Source organism: Nestor notabilis, unplaced genomic scaffold (assembly GCF_000696875.1).
Source record: "Nestor notabilis isolate BGI_N333 unplaced genomic scaffold, ASM69687v1 scaffold6522, whole genome shotgun sequence".
NCBI lineage: Eukaryota > Metazoa > Chordata > Aves > Psittaciformes > Psittacidae > Nestor > Nestor notabilis.
In genome coordinates, this window is record NW_009916886.1 from 69,056 (window position 1) to 85,000 (window position 15,945).

At 39.9% G+C, this 15,945-nt stretch overlaps 1 protein-coding gene across 1 annotated transcript in view; it reads right to left on the reverse strand.

Moving 5' to 3' along the window:
* Positions 1 to 14,931, reverse strand: part of SLC28A3 (solute carrier family 28 (concentrative nucleoside transporter), member 3) — a gene marked incomplete at its 5' end in the record, with an annotated part of 34,569 nt that extends 19,638 nt beyond the window's left edge. Inside the window, 7 exons of the mRNA XM_010024798.1 lie at positions 120 to 197; positions 1,671 to 1,784; positions 3,424 to 3,568; positions 5,469 to 5,658; positions 7,056 to 7,147; positions 11,684 to 11,766; positions 14,815 to 14,931. Of these exons, the coding sequence (XP_010023100.1) occupies positions 120 to 197; positions 1,671 to 1,784; positions 3,424 to 3,568; positions 5,469 to 5,658; positions 7,056 to 7,147; positions 11,684 to 11,766; positions 14,815 to 14,931 (819 nt within the window). The remainder of the gene's footprint in view (positions 1 to 119; positions 198 to 1,670; positions 1,785 to 3,423; positions 3,569 to 5,468; positions 5,659 to 7,055; positions 7,148 to 11,683; positions 11,767 to 14,814) is intronic.
* Between the last annotated feature and the right edge of the window lie 1,014 nt (positions 14,932 to 15,945).

Sequence of the window (15,945 nt, forward strand, 5' to 3'; positions counted from 1 at the left end):
TAGCTGATTTCTTTGGTGATTGCACTAGTATGGCAAGATATAAAATGAATTTGCCAGCCATACTGTTATTTTTTGTGTTGTCTATCTGCCACACATGGTATATATAAAACCTGACTTACCTTAAAAGCAAAGAAATGATCCATGTATGTCTCACCGAACACAAATTTAGCACCTGTGTCAGAGTACTCCAGAAAAGTCTATGGACAGAAAGCAGAGAAAGTTAGCCATAAGCTCCAGGCCCCCGCCAAAAACTAAAAAAATATTGCTAGCTGTCTTGCAGAGATCTGGTGAGGTCCAAGAAGCTGTGCTCTGCTCTGTATGGATCTAGGCTTTACTATGTATGTCTGAACTGAGTATCTCTGTTCTGTTCTGCCAAGAGCACAGGCTGCTTCAGAGTATTTAGATAAACAGCAAGAGCATATTTTCCTGAAGTAGCCATCACAATAAAGGCCATAAGCTGTACTAAAAGAAGATTTTACTTTTTAATCCTGATACTGTGGTGCATTTCTACACTCCCTCTCACACAAAAATGTGCAGCAAACAATACAGTTTAAAATGGAGATGTAGTGGCTGAAGTAATGAGTTCTGAAAGAAGTAGCCAAAAGCTAGTCTAAAAAAACCCCTTCAACTTATTAATTCTGATATGATGATGCATTTTCAGACTCCTGATGCCAACATACGCAGTTAATGACACAGTTCAAAATGGAGATGTAACAGCTAGAGTAACAAGTTACGACAGGACTGACCGTAAGCCCTCTGAGCTAACGAAAGGGGGCGCCAGACCCGCTTCAGTCGGGGACGAAAGGGGATGTTGAGAACCTGGTGACAAAACCCAGATGACTCCCACTCTTGCAGATTAACAGCCACACAGACGTCAGACCTGTACCTTCGCTCCCGCGCAGAGACAGTACATTCTGCACTGTCTTGTTTTGAATGCTCTTAATTATCTGCACTGTGAAGAACAGCTGTGAGAATGGTGTCCCTGGGGTGAGAAGTCTGAATGCCCTTCAGTGGGTACTCTCTGACCTACATTTTTGACTTCTCTTACTTATTACTTTACAGTAATGAGCTTTTTAAAAAATCTTTGTGCCTGCAGACTGCCTGCTGGGGCACCTTCACGCAGATCCTGTCCCCTCTCCAGAGATCCTTTTGCTGCTTGCAGTTGTGGATTTTGTCACCTGCAGTTGAATTCATTTTCTTATATGCCATGAGAACTATGAAATGCCCCTGGGGCAAGATCTGTGGCTCCTCTGAAGACGATGGTGCTTCTGCCTTGCCAAAGCCCAGGCCTTTTCAGCATGCCAGGTTTATTGCAAGGATGCTTTGGAGTTGTGCCAGGTCTAAGAGTTCCTGTGAGCGCCCCGGCACAATCATGGTTTTGTGTTTGGAGGGTTATAATTATTTATAAGCCCAAGGCTGGTAAGGCCATTAAGATACAGGGTCACCCTGGCCATTACTTATGATCCTGTCCCACATGATCTTGTGTTAACTGGACAAAAATGACACTAAAAGATTGAATTCAGGGAGTCCTGAACTTTTTGAGAACCCAGATTTTCTCTTGAGGGGAAAACATCCAGGGGCAAGTGGACCCTGGAACTGCCTGGCTGTTATGTCAGAGTGTCAAGATAGAAAATTATATAAGTGTGGGGTTTTTTTGTCCCGTAGCCTACCTGGATCTGAATGCCTAGCCAGTTAAACACATCAAACCCTACTTTGGTCCTCAGGATAAGCAGCCCAAGAATAAATTGCATTCCTATTCCTGAAAATACTGGTCTCCAAGCAACCTAGATGGACAGAAAAAGAAAAACAAAGAAACTCCTTGTAATTTAAATATATAATAATTTACTTCAGATGTTTGTTAAAATAATGTAAGGGGATATCTGGCTATATTGCAGGATAGGAGCAGCTGCCAAAACAGGTTGTAGGGGACTTGAAGCATGAATCAGCTCTCCTAAATTGAGAGCTCGATGATGTGGCTGTCTCCATCTAAGCTAGCTGATCAAAGCCCAGTTAGGTAAGTGTGGACATGCCCATTTCACTACCATAGACTGCAGGTAACCAAGTAGTAGGAAAAGGAGCAATAATTCTTTCTCTGCTAGAGTTTATAGATGAAATAGACATACATCAAGGCAGCAGACATCATTTTTTTCCTTTAAACTGGAATGGAAACATTAAAAAAAAAAGAAGCAACTGAGCATGCAGATTCTTCACATATCTGGAGTGGGAATAAGGAAATTTTGCTACAATTTTTTGTGTGTGCTTGAGTGACTTCAACTCTGCTTCTGTTCCTCAAAGATCTTTGATACTTACAAACTACTCACAGTTAGATATTGTGATTCATAAGACATAAAGGCAGCTGGAAAAACTGTGGCTGCCTATGACCAGTGCCTCTTCACTATACTGTAGATTTCTGCTTTGCTGCCTCAGAAAATATCTTTGTTTTGTGAAAATTGAATCTGATTATTTACAAGGCAAAGACCTGAGATGGCACTCTTCAATTTATTCAGTTGATATTTGAATAACAGAAGCCAATTAGGTTTAATAAGTACCTATGGGAGAGCACAAAGCACTTGAAATACATGAGTTTACCTCAGTTGGAGACTGAGTCCCTGCTGAGGGCACTTTTTCTGTTAAGAAATCCTTACCACTGATGCAGGAGTTGAAAAAGCGTTGGTGAAACCTGGTGACCTGGGCAATGGATTAGTCATTAATATATGACTGATAAAAGCATGCACTGTATGCTAGGCATGCACACAAGGGTAAGAGCTGAAGTGGGAATTGTGGTGGCTAAAGTAACTCCTTTGTAATATCACAGCAGTACAGAAAGGACGTCATCTGGAAAATTAAAATAAATGGCATTGACAAGCCTATGGGAGTGGGTTAGCGAAAAGTGAGGACCTCAGCTTGGCCTCAGCTGTTGCATTTGCAGTGGAAATTAAACTTGTGAGGGACTAAGAGCGACATAAATGAGGGAAGCACGTCTCCAGTTCCATGTGTTTTGTGTTGATGGGATGACAGTGTCCTCAAATAAGCGCTTGTGATGTCCTCAAGACTGCTGTGAGTCTCCTGTGAGTGCAAAGCATGGAGCAGGCCTGCCTCATCTTGCACTGATACTCCAGAAGCAAATGTGTTCCAATCATTTGCGTCAGGGCTGGAACAAAGGACAGGCAGTAGACTCCCAAAACAGTGAGACCCAGATGCTGGTACAGCCCCACACATGCTCCCAAGATATCAGAGCAAAATAAATTTCCTCAGAAATTTAATACATCCCTGGGTTTTGGTAAGCCTCAGTTTTGATGTTCATGGGTTTTCTGTTACTCTTGCTGAAGTTGGCACTAGCACAAGGGAATAGCTTTTGAGACACTGAACAAAAAAAAAAAAAAAAACCAAGCCCGAAAGAACCAACATGGATTAAATACTCACTCTGGTTGGATATTTGGAAAAGATAAACATCAAGAAAACATACATCGCAAGCCCACAAAAGGAGATCAGCTGGTGGGATCCCTGTTTTGCTGTGTCAAAGATGAGCCAGCAGATGACAGCTATAATAAAAGCTGCGCACAAAACCCTAGGAAAAAGAAGTGTCAGACATGGCATTCTGAAGAACAGCAGATATTCCTTCCCCTCCCCACAGTAGTTATATCTCAGTCTGTGAATGAACTCTGAGTAATGTATTAAGCTGAAATGTGTAACTCTACACAAGAAGGAACCTGCCTTTGCTGATGCAACCCTGACAACAATGTTCGTTGGTGGCATCCAGAAGAAAATGTCCTCCAACCATGTCTCCAAAGTCAGAGCGTGGGGGAAACTCAATAAAGCACAAGTTACTCTTGTATGGGAGTTATCTCTATTAAATGAAGCGTGAGAAGATACCCTCCTTTGTCCTCCATCCTCCTTTACCTTCCCTGTGTTCTTTATTGAATCTTAGCTCTGGGCAAGGCAGGCTGTGGTTCTTATGAATTGCACTCTGCTGTTTAAGTGGTGGGTCCAAACAGCAGAGTGTAGGTTATAAACTGTTTACTTCTTTGTAACTGGCTGTAGTCTGCTTAGAAAAATAACTTAATCACAACAATTTCAGCTATCTCAAAACAGTGACAAGAGCCACGTCTGCAACTGTGTTCAGTGTTTCTATGGTCTCCAATATCACAGAACTATGTTCAGCTTGCATATTGAAGCCTGAGAGGCAAGGAAATATATCATCCCATTTACAGAGGGGAAAACTAAACTTAGTCACAGTTCTTTATGTTATTCATGTTTAACAGTTGTTTAGCTTCCACTGATCTCGACGGTACTTAAATTTTTAGACAAAATGGTTAGCCATTGCATGGCTGAATAACACTTTCTACACCTGAGACACTTTCTGTCTCTTGGAGGAATCCATAACCTAGTTAAGCGCTTAACCTGTACAATGTACAATTTAAGCACTGCAGCCCAGGTATTATTACTGCCCTTGGCTTGTTCCATCTGCTCATCAGGGCTCCTGTTCTGTTTGCTCCTTCCCCCAGAGAGGCTGCCAGATTGTCTAACAGAGGCATCTATGTGTGACTAGTCTCTAATGTGACTCCTGAACAGAAGGACCAGAATCTTTATAGCACCTTTTTTAGAATTTTCTGCTTCTGTAGCAAACATTCTGAAATCTTAAGAAAAAGTTGGGATGTTTCCCTGAACACAAAAAGACTTCTCCTTAGAGCTCTGTCTCTCTGATAGAAGGTGACCTAGCTGAGACAGAAGGTAGCTGGCCAGTTTCCTGCCCTTTTTAATGAGGTTTCATTTGGTGTTTTCTTTGGTCTATGAGCCTCTTTTAGTTACCCATTTTCCCAGGAATAACTTAAATATTCCCGATAACTGCTCAGGAATTCTTGGAACAAGTATCTACCAATTCTAAGTTTTTCCCATTTCTCTACCAGATGAATGTCTATCATCCTGAACAAGGCTATATGATCTTATTATGATACTAAATGTGGCTGGCTTGTTTTCATTCCTGAAGTTCAGTTAAAAATTGCTGTGTGGATATGTGAACAAGTAGTGTCTACATAACACACATGGGTCTTTAGCAGTCTGCATACGTTAGAATTAAATTTTTTACGTATCTCACAGCTCTCTGAGCAAGTGACAATAAGGCATTTTCTGGCTTGCAGAGTGAAGGCAGAAGGCTACCCTGCACCTGAACTTCTGTGAACATGCTCTTTTCAAACCCAAAACTTGTCCTATCTAAATGTGAGGAATTTAAATTTTTTTACACTTTCTGACAAGATTTTTGATACCTAGGTATTGTGTTGCAATCTAAAAGGTGTATCTGACATCTACTAACTGGAAAATATTATTTTTTTCTGTATGTATTCTTTGATCTTATTGCGATATAGATCCATATCCCTGTGCTTATGGGGGTCTAAGCTGAAAGAAAACTGTAGGGGTAAATTAGCTAATGCTTTGTCCTTCCGCATAAATAGGAAGTAATTAATATTTACCATTTCAGCCAAAACCACTGTTCCTCCAGATATCGTACTCCAGGGGAAAAAAATGTAGCAATTCTGTCTCCATACTCAGCTATTAAAAAATCCCAGCAGATGAAGGAGATGGCTAGGACAGTGATGATAAAGAGTGGGAAGGCTCTCTGAAAATTCAAGCTGCAGGCTGCAATGACTACTGCCAAATATGCTGTCACAGAAACAAGAATATGTCAGTGAGGTTGGTCATTTTAAAAACAGAATCAAATCTCACATGTAAAGAATGTGGTTAAAGTTAGGCCTGCCTTTTGAATGCTTTTCTGACTCTTGGCCTAAATATTGAAAAACTTTGTTTTCGTACATAGTGTTTTTACTTACAATATGCTCATTGATATGAAAGGTGGCTTTCATCCTGTCAAAGCAAGTTACATGCTTTGGCCAAGACAAATTCATATCAAACATGTTAATCACTTGGAAAAATTAACCATGTCTACGAAACTGCTTTTTCTTGTGTAAAAGTTGTAAACAATGGGTCTTGTTCCTTCTTTCACAGGAAGATGAGTTTATCCAATAAAACTAGTAGAAGAAACAATTAAAAACATTCATCAATTGCCTGATTTAATGGCCTGATTTGATTAGTTTAGAAACTCAGAAGTAGTTTACTTCATAAAGTAGCTGTGAATTGACTTGTCATTTGGCAGGTTCTTTGCAAATACATGAAGGCCAATTAAATATTCAGTTCTTGTAAATAATAATCTGATTTTCTCTATGGCAAATAATTGAGAAGAACTACTGATTTCTGTAAGGCAAGTAGGTTTTTATGGATTTAATCCTGACATATCCTTAGAATTCACTTTTTTGAGCCAAGATATGTCTGTACTACGACAAAGAAAGATGAGCTTATACTAGGAGGGCAGGATATTCAGCGTGCAAGCGACCCTTTTATAACCATTTACGGTATGCTGATGCCTATCACACAGACATATTTTAGGCCTTTATGTTCTCAGTGTTCAAGTAGGAGGATCTCAAAAAGAAGCTTGGTGAAGGGGAAGGAAACAAACCAACCTACTGCTTAATTGAGAAGGGACAAAAAAGAATATCTGAATGACTTTGCAGTGCATGCTGACATAAACCACGTTTCCTCTAACAAACATTTGCTGTGGATGTCAAATGGTATGGGTCAGAATAGAAAACTTTCATTTCTAGCCTGCTGGCTTAAGTTCAGTCCAAGTCGATGCCTGACTTTTTAATGTGATTTGTGCATGGTTTTGGGCAAGTTCCTGAAACTGTGATTTAACAAGCCTCCTGGAGTGGGCTGATAATGAAGCAGACACAAAGGCTGAACTACCCTTTTATCCCAAATGTAATTGCTAGTCAGAGTTAAAGCATGATGCAGGAGCAATGTAGCAAGATCTGTGTTTTTATTAAGTTTGGGAATGAGTGGAAGTTTTGCAATCTGGAATTTTCTCTGGGTCTAAATTCACTTTTATCTCCTTTCAAATGCATTCTTTAAGACAAAAGATTTTTTGTGTAAGATAGAAGTCAGAAGATAATCTCATAAAGGTAAATAAATAAAACTTCAGCAACCTTGGGTGGAATATACTATACCTGTTATTAAAATTCCATAGATCACATAGTGAATTCTGGTCTTATGTTTCTTGCAAAATTCACAAGCTTTATCATATTTCTTTTCTAATTGCCTAGAAAAATGAAACAAAACAAAACTAAACCAAATAGAACAGAAACTTAAGATGTAAATAAAAAAAAAAAAGAAAAAAAATTTGCAGAGGAAGATCAGGTTAAATTGATCAAATTTTCTTTGTTGGAGTATGCTGTACTTGGTAAGGCTTAAAATCCCATAAGTGCCAACAAAAATTGTGCTGACATCTGCAGAGCTGTCTGGGGGTACACCTTTGGTTTGATGTGGGACATGTTGTCACTGTTTAACCTCAGTCGGCAGCTAAGTAGCACACAGTGGCTCAGTCTCTCATAGCCTCCAGTGGGATGGAGAGGAGAATTGGGGAAAGGTAAAACCCACAGATTGAGATAAGAACAATTTAATAATTTACATAAGATGATGATGATAATAATAATAGTAGTAGCAGCAGTAGTAGTGGTAATAGTAGTTGTAGGAGTAAAGCAATAGAGAGACAGATAAAGCCCACCACCCACTGACTGATACCCAGCCCATCCCTGAGCAGCAACTTGAGGCCCAAGTTGGCCCCTTCCAGCCAACTGAGCCTAGTTCCTATATCGAGCACGACGTGCTGTGGTATGGAATACCCCTTTGGCCAGTTTGGGTCAGGTGTCCTGTCTCTGCTCCCTCCCGGCTTCTCCTTCCTCTCCTCACTGGCAGAACAGGAGACCGAAAAGTCCTTGATCAGGGTAAGTGCTACTTAGCAACAACTAAAACAGTGGTGTGTTACCAGCATTTTTCTCAGCAAAAACACAACACTGCACCAACTACAAGAAAGAAAATAAGTTAACTCTACCCCAGCCAAAACTAGGACACAAGTGTTAAAAAAAATCTGGCTATGTAACAGGTCAAATTTAGAAGACCAATTTTGCTCACCCCTGAAGTACAACACTTCTGTGCAGAGGCCTGTTAACAGGGTTAGTACAAACTGGTAGGTAAAGATTCAGTGCTCATTACTAGATCCGCAAAGATTGTTAATATAGCCAGCCCAGCACTGCAATGTGGAGCAGTAGCAGTTGTAAAGGTGTAAAGCTGCATTTGTGTATGCAAAATAACCAATATCCATCTAAAACCCCATTAGAGTGTGCATAGATTTTTCTGTATATTTGAAAAATTGGTTGTTAATTAAATGAACTACTCATGTATGACTCATCAGAGGAGGGCCACGAGGATAATAAGAGGATTGGAGCACCTCCTGTATGAAGACAGGCTGAGAAAGTTAGGGCTGTTCAGCCTGGAGAAGAGAAGGCTGCGTGGAGACCTCATAGCAGCCTTCCAGTATCTGAAGGGGGCCTACAAGGATGCTGGGGAGGGACTCTTCCTCAGGGACTCTAGTGGTAGGACAAGGGGTAATGGCTTTAAACTTAAACAGGGGAACTTTAGGTTAGATATAAGGAAGAAGTTCTTCACAGTGAGGGTGGTGAGGCACTGGAATGGGTTGCCCAAGGAAGTTGTGAATGCTCCAACCCTGGAGGCGTTCAAGGCCAGATTGGACAGAGCCTTGGGTGACATAGTTTAGTGTGTGGTGTCCCTGCTCACGGCAGGGGGGTTGGAACTAGATGATCTTAAGGTCCTTTCCAACCCAAGCTATTCTATGATTTTATGGAAGCTAAACCGATTTATTGCATTTGAATGTCCTATTCTAGTATCTGTTCTTCCACTAGAGGGACACTATCTAGTATATGTTCTAGTATCTGTTTTTCACTTCTTTATTTTCTCATCTTGCTAAGGGTAACACAGAGTGATTTTATGAAGGATGTTTTGGGAAATTTTGGGAAACAGCAGTTAAGGGATTTAATTCAACACAGATTTCCAATGTTAAGTATGCTGGTGATGTGGAGTTATTTTAGTTACAAAAGTTGTAGCTAAGTAAACACTCTTGTGTTGTGCAAGCTGAAAAAGAAATCAAAGCTATAGCTCTGCCTTTCTAAAGTGATGGCTCACACCCTACAGTCTATATAGACACCGTTATATAAACTGATGAATTTAAAAGAAATTGGAGGTAAACAAGGAGTATTAACTTAATTCATATCTACACTCAGAACACAGAGCAGGAACACACTTCTTCACCATTTCAAAGAGTAAAAGGGTCTCTGATAAGTCTTGTTTGCTTCTGGTATTTCAATTTTAGTTCTGGGAATTTCTGTTGCCTGGCAAATCATAGCTTTTTTTTTTGTTTGTTTTGTTTTAGTTTTAAGAACATGAGGTTATCGATCCAATCTCAGCAGAGATTAGCTACAACAGGAAAAGAAAAGGAGAAATGAGGGGCAGATGCATGAATAAACCAGAGTTACTCTATCAAATTTACCGCATCCATCAAGCGAAAAAAGGAAAAAATATTATCTACTATCTGTTAATGCTGCTTATGAGTCCTTTGGGATTTAAAATTGTTATTTTAAGGTTACAACTCCTTGTGATCTCTTCTTTGCTCTAACATCTGTCTCTCCTTCGTAATTTATTAATTTAGGTGGTATCAGGATATTTTGAATGTTGAGACATATATACGTCACAAATATGCAGCCCTGTTCTGAAAGGAAAGATTATTTCCTAAAACCAAATCCTATAGGCTTAAAGTGAAGCATGTTGGAGAAACATAATATCACCAAAGAACATTTAAAGTAGAACTTCAGTGTGAAATATTTGTATATGCCAAAATTATTCTTGCTTGCATTTTGCAACTCCAAAGTTTTTCTGATCTGCAGGTACTCTGTAAGTGAATGTCAACTCCTTGCACATGCAGTGAATACTTGTTATCAACAGACTGATCCTTCAAATGGGCTGTGTCTCAGACCGCAGGCTATTCAGTACTATCTGTTGAAAGAAATCGATGACATTCAAACTGGAAGTATACTTTGTGAATATCCCTTTTGAGAGATACAAGGAAGACATTAGGTCACATTAGTGTGCGCTTTTAGGAGCTAATTTACAAAAAATAACTTAGTAGAGTTAGTGAGTTATAGAGTTGTCAGGTGCTCAAGATAAAAATAAGCCCAAACAAAACAGAAAACTAAGTACAAAACTGGAGAGCACAGAACAAGCCGTAGCCTGACTGTAATCAGAATAGAGCAAAGTGCTCTTCGGCTTCCAGCCCAGGAGGAGCTTTCACTACCAGAAGGAATGGTACCTGATGCTGACGAAAGAACAAGGGGACCTTGGGAACAGTAAGCCCTGTGAATTAAACTTCATTTATTCCTCGGCTCTCCGTGGGAGAACAAATAAGAATGAATAAAAACCATACAGGCTTCTTCTCTACACCAACTCAACCTGTGCAGAGATGCCTCCTGCCGAGTGACAGGGCCCATGTTTGAGAGGGAGAGACCTTACTAACATTGTACAGCCAGTTGTGTACCAATACTTGCCTATGCAGTATTTACTTGTGGGGTAAAGCTAGATACATGTCACTGGAGAGTCTCATCAAACCTGGATGTTTGATCTATCAAATCTCGGCTTTTCTTTTTTTGCTAGACAAGACCCTAAATTTTTTAAAGAAGAAAGTGTCTCGTGAACTGCTGAACGAATGATAGACCTCCAAAGAACAGAGAGAATAAAAGAAAGAATATTTAAATTACTTCTAAATACTTTTGCTAGATTTTTGAAGCAGTATTTTATGCCGTTATACAATGGCATCAGTAAAACTGATCATCCTAACAAGTCTAAGTTCTGTATGTACACATTGAAAGCATAACTAAAATCTTCACAGCTACTTCTGTATGTATGTGTGTACAGGTATGACATATTTCCAAGTAGTCCCATTTGAGTATGACAAACTCCTATTCGAGATATCCAGTACGTAAGTTGCTCATAGGAAGATAGGTTCAAAACTGAAATGGTGTGCTCTCATATGAATGAATATGAAAAACACAGCATGTTTTCTATGAAGGCTTATATGAAGATTCAATACAACAGAAAAATACTAAGACATTAAAATATGATTTTAAGTATTATTTCTTAATTTTTTAATGTCTTATGAAGGGTTTGTAGTTTTCACCAAATAAACTAATCGTCAAGTAAAATGTAGGTGTGTTTTCACGTGAGGTCACTTGACACTAGAACTAAAGAAGTGTAAAAATTCTGCTCCATTAAAATGGCTTTTTTACAGCTCTCTCCTCTCCACTCCTCTTCTGTCCTCTCCTTTCCTCTCCTCTCCCTTCCTTTCTTCTTTTTGCACTGGGATAGTTATGCAAACTGAAGCACAATAGTAAATCTTTAATTCCTGAAAGAAAGTTTAAGACCTTTCCTTGAAAAAGGCTTTTATGGAAATATTGGAAGAGTAATTAATGTAGAAAAGGAAAAAAAATCTTGCTCCTTTAATTTGAAAGGCTTTAGTTGTACCATCACACAGGTCAATTGAAAGGTATAATAATTTTAAATACAATATGTTTCTGTATTACACAATTGTTAGGAAGTACAAAGGTGTGTGTAGAATAGGGGTATGGCAGTGAAATACAGAAGCTGTCACTCCAGAAGCAGAAACACTGGCAGATTATTCCTTAGGCCAGAGCGAAGTGAGTGGAAAATTTACTCATCCAAAAGACATTACCCTTTCAAGTGTGGTTGCTCATCATCTACTGAGTCACGTTTGTTTTCATGCAGATCACTCTCAATATTGATGTATTCATCCTCCTGGAAAACAGATCAGTGCCAAGGCAGTGAGAGAGGTGCATGCTTGATAAGTAAGGTACAAAACCCCAGATACCTGCTGGCAGATGGCTGAAGCAGTCTCAAGGCCTTTCCTTCTTCACTGAGCACTTGGCTCCAGCTCTCCTGTTTGCCACCAACACTGTGGTAAGTGTGAGTCAAGCCCAGTGATTAGACTGTGGCTATGAACTTTCCCAAGCCATCCGCACCATTTTGACAGGGGAAATAAAGGCAGGAGGAAAATACCAGTGTTACTGAGAACTGAAGAGGGAATCACACAGACTACCACTGTATACACACCGAAAAGTGAGAGCTGCAGGTAGGGGTGGCAGAGCTGTCAATTAGCCAGCTTGCCCAGAACCTCCTATTGATGACCCTCTCTTTTTGTTGCTTCTCTCTTTGCAGAATTTTAATAAGGTGGAAATTTTATATATGGAGGATGATTGAATTACAGGGGAGAGCAGCTTAGTGTTTTAAAAATTTAACTAAGCCAATAAATCTATTCTTAAGAAAAGCTGCTGAGAGAAGGGAACAGGTAACAAACCTTTAAAGAGAGCTGTCATCCATCTGCTAGCTTTGTAGCAGAAACTTGATGTTTTCATCAGAACACCCCTTTTTACTACCTGAATCCACATAAGCCTGGCTGCATTAAGGCTTTTGAACAACTGCAGCTTGACCTCCACCATGATAGAGGACTGTCCTTGGGGCAGCTAGGAACGGCACGGCCCCTGAAGCCACTCAGCACATGCCATGCCCACCTTGCATTACTTCCCCTGTCCAGGTCCAGAAGGGCAGAGGCAAAGTGTCTATCCCATAGATACATACCTCCACATTCGTGGCAGGGCCCATGGAGGGCCTGGTGACACAGGGCAGGCAACTTTTGGATTCAAAGGAAGCAGCATAACCACACATAGCCCTTGAGCCACACTCACACCTCCTTGTTTTAATGCTGTGCCAGGACAGCATGACCAGTGGCTTGCCCTTGGATGTCCCACCAGCACCGTGGTGATGGCAGACGGTGTTTCCCTGCCTTCTGGAGGGGAGCTGGCCCGCTGTGCCCAGCCAGTGGGAGTGGTGGCAGGCTGCAGGTGAGCTTGCCTTTTCTTTTTCTGTCACTATCATTTGTGCTAACTACATTCCCCAAACTCCTGTGTGAAGCAAGGCCCACCATGGATCCTGCCCTGGTCCCTGCTTTCCATCTGGCTTTCCTGCTGCAGGTGCCACCGAAAATCCTGGAAAGCCCTAAGTTAGTTCCTAGTGAGAGGCTCGAACCAGCTCAAAGGCAAAGTTAACGTAAGATGAGTAATGAAAATGTTGCAAAGGAATATGTACGTCGAAGCTGCTACTCATTCCCCTAGGAGAAAGCTCAATGTGACACGTACAGGAGCCTCAAGTCCTCTTGACTGCAGTTTTTGGAGGTGGAGAGGGGGTGGAAGTTGTGTAGCTCTCTGAAACTGCACTGTAACTTATGGCTGCATTTTCACTAACCTTAATTTCTGTCTCTCTGGTCTTGACTATGACATAAAACAAACCTGAAAAATGTAGATGCTGCCAACTAGGAGCATTCTTCTCAGTGTCTGTAGGAGGTGGGCTTTTTACCTGAGGGACACTGGGTGCTGATAGTATTGAAATATCATTTATTCCTGGGCTTACATTTGAGGTATATTGCATGCAGGTGCTTATCACAGATTTTTGAACCTACATTATAAATGAGGATAGCCCAGCCTTCTGGGTTGAAAAGCCATGCTTTCATGTGTGCAGGCTTCTGCCTTAGTCACAGTGTGCCTGAGAAAGGGTCAATGTGGGTATACGTGTCTCTACTACACTTGCACAAAACAGTGGCTGAACACTTTCACCTGAATCTTTCTAGTGGAAAATAGGTTTCTTTAACTAAAATGAAGCTCTAATTGACTGCAACTACTTTTCTCTGTTTTTAAAGTTTCAATCAGTTTCTTTTTTCTTTTTGTTTTGACATTTTCCTTTTTGTTGTCTTTTGAAGAGGAAGGTATAGGTACTGTCTACCGCCATCTTCTCTGAGGATCTCAGATCCTGGTCTAGCTCACTGGAGTGCATACCAGAACAGTCCAAGTGGTCCTTTCCATCACTGTAAGTCTGGAATCACTTCAGCTTTGGGAGCAGAGGCATTTCTTTTACAGCATGCCTTTGCTGCCTCTATATCAAAAAAACCCACTGGAAGATAGAAAAGAATATCCACAGCATTAGGAAAGCTCTATTTCTTATGTATTGCTTCAAGGACCATCACCAAACTTGGCAAGCAGATATGATTACAACAGCAGAAAGTACTAGAAATTTTTCATGGAACTTTTAGGGTATCAGGCTGCAACTTGAGTGTGGATTTGAAAATATTGATACATGACACTAGTAAAATATCTGTGGGGATTTTTACCCTGACTTTCATGTCTTCATAGTGAGCTATTCACTATGGTGGCTTAAAAAAATGTACAGTCAAAAGAAGTCAAAATGGATGCGTTTCTTATGAAATAATCTGTATTGTATTCTCCTATACTTTGTCTGGTTGGTTGTAAGTCAGAGCTGCTGCCTCCAGTTTGTGTTTGTCGAGAAATTTCCCTTATTTTGAATGAATAGGTATTTAATAAAATGTATGCCCTGCCTGAAAGATTGTGTCACTAAACACAATGTTTCCACCTTCTCTTTCTCCAACTCTCGGGAAAAAATGCTCTATATCAACTTGTCATCCATGGTATTCTCTCTGATCACCGTATCTGATGCCTCTTTTTTATCTTATATGAAGGAGTTATGACATTAGAAAACATTTTTCTGAATCCTCCACATCCTGTCAATTTTCTGTGTTTTTTCCTTATTTCTGAGAACAGATCTCCCTTCTCTGTCAGTTTATGAATTTTAAATCAAATCCAGGCTTTCTAAAAATATATATATATCTTGGAAGTATTATCATAACCCATTGCTGAAATTGAATGTGAGGTTTATAAAGTTTCATAAGGTTATTTGAAACAAAAAAAAAAAAAACCAACAAAAAAGCCTAACCCATACCTGGTTAATATGTACAGTTTTCTTATTTTCTGAATTCTTGCTTCTCTGTAAATTGTCTCCAGGACCTTTCGTATTTGTAACATCCACACCTTCGCTGTCGCTCTGGGTTGTGACAAGACCAGAAATTGTATTGGTTCAAATCAAAAGCCAAAAGCCTTTTTTCATATGCAGAACTGATTTATACTCTGATGCCTGTGCTTCTATGTTTTAATTCACTAATACAGGGACCCTGCAACTCATTGTACAAAGCTCAGGTGTTCAAGTCCTTGCACTGTTACACAAACCTGCATCTGCCATGGGTGCTGCTTAGCTACTGTGAATCTGCTGTTTTCTTGACCGAAACACATGCTTTGCCTCAGCACTGGTTCAACAAGTTTACAAAGATCTAGCCCTCCCTCCACCAATGGCAGAAGGGCCTATCTGGGCTTTCCCCAGCTTGTTAGTACCTTTGCTCCAGTATATATGCTCCTTATGCTTATACAGTAAATACGCATCTTTTAAAAAAGATGTGCTTTTACTGCTCTTGGAAACACATGGAGTATCTTTAAAGAGAGCAGCTAGCTTTACTGCATTAGTTGTAGGTGGTATACCTACAGAGTTGATGACAGCCATAATCAACTCCACTATTTGTACTAGTATTATTATCATTAATATTAGTTTTCTTGTTTCTTAAAGTTTTGAAGAGTACATTATTTCTTTACAATGATCCTTGAAGGGCTGGTTCTTATTTTGCTTTTGTAAGAAAGCTTCTTAAACTAAACGTTAAATATCCACAATTGATATAAACTAATAATAAATGTTTTATATCTCAGTGGTTTGTTATGGCAGCAGTTATGGTACAGTCATTTCACAGTGTCTTATTGCACGAAGTATCTCATTACTTACATGTTAATAAAACCAGTAAATGAGTATCTACATTTAGCCTTCTAAGAAAACTATCATTTCCAAATGAACAATACAAAATAAACTTAATCATATAAAATTATGATAAAGGCAGGAATTGGCAGTACTGCTAGACGTAATTTAAATTTTGCCTTTTGATGGGAATATGACCAATGGAAGCAATCAGGGCACTTCTCAGTAACATATTCTCCTTAAAGATGTTCTGCCTCTAAACTTCACAAAAAATTG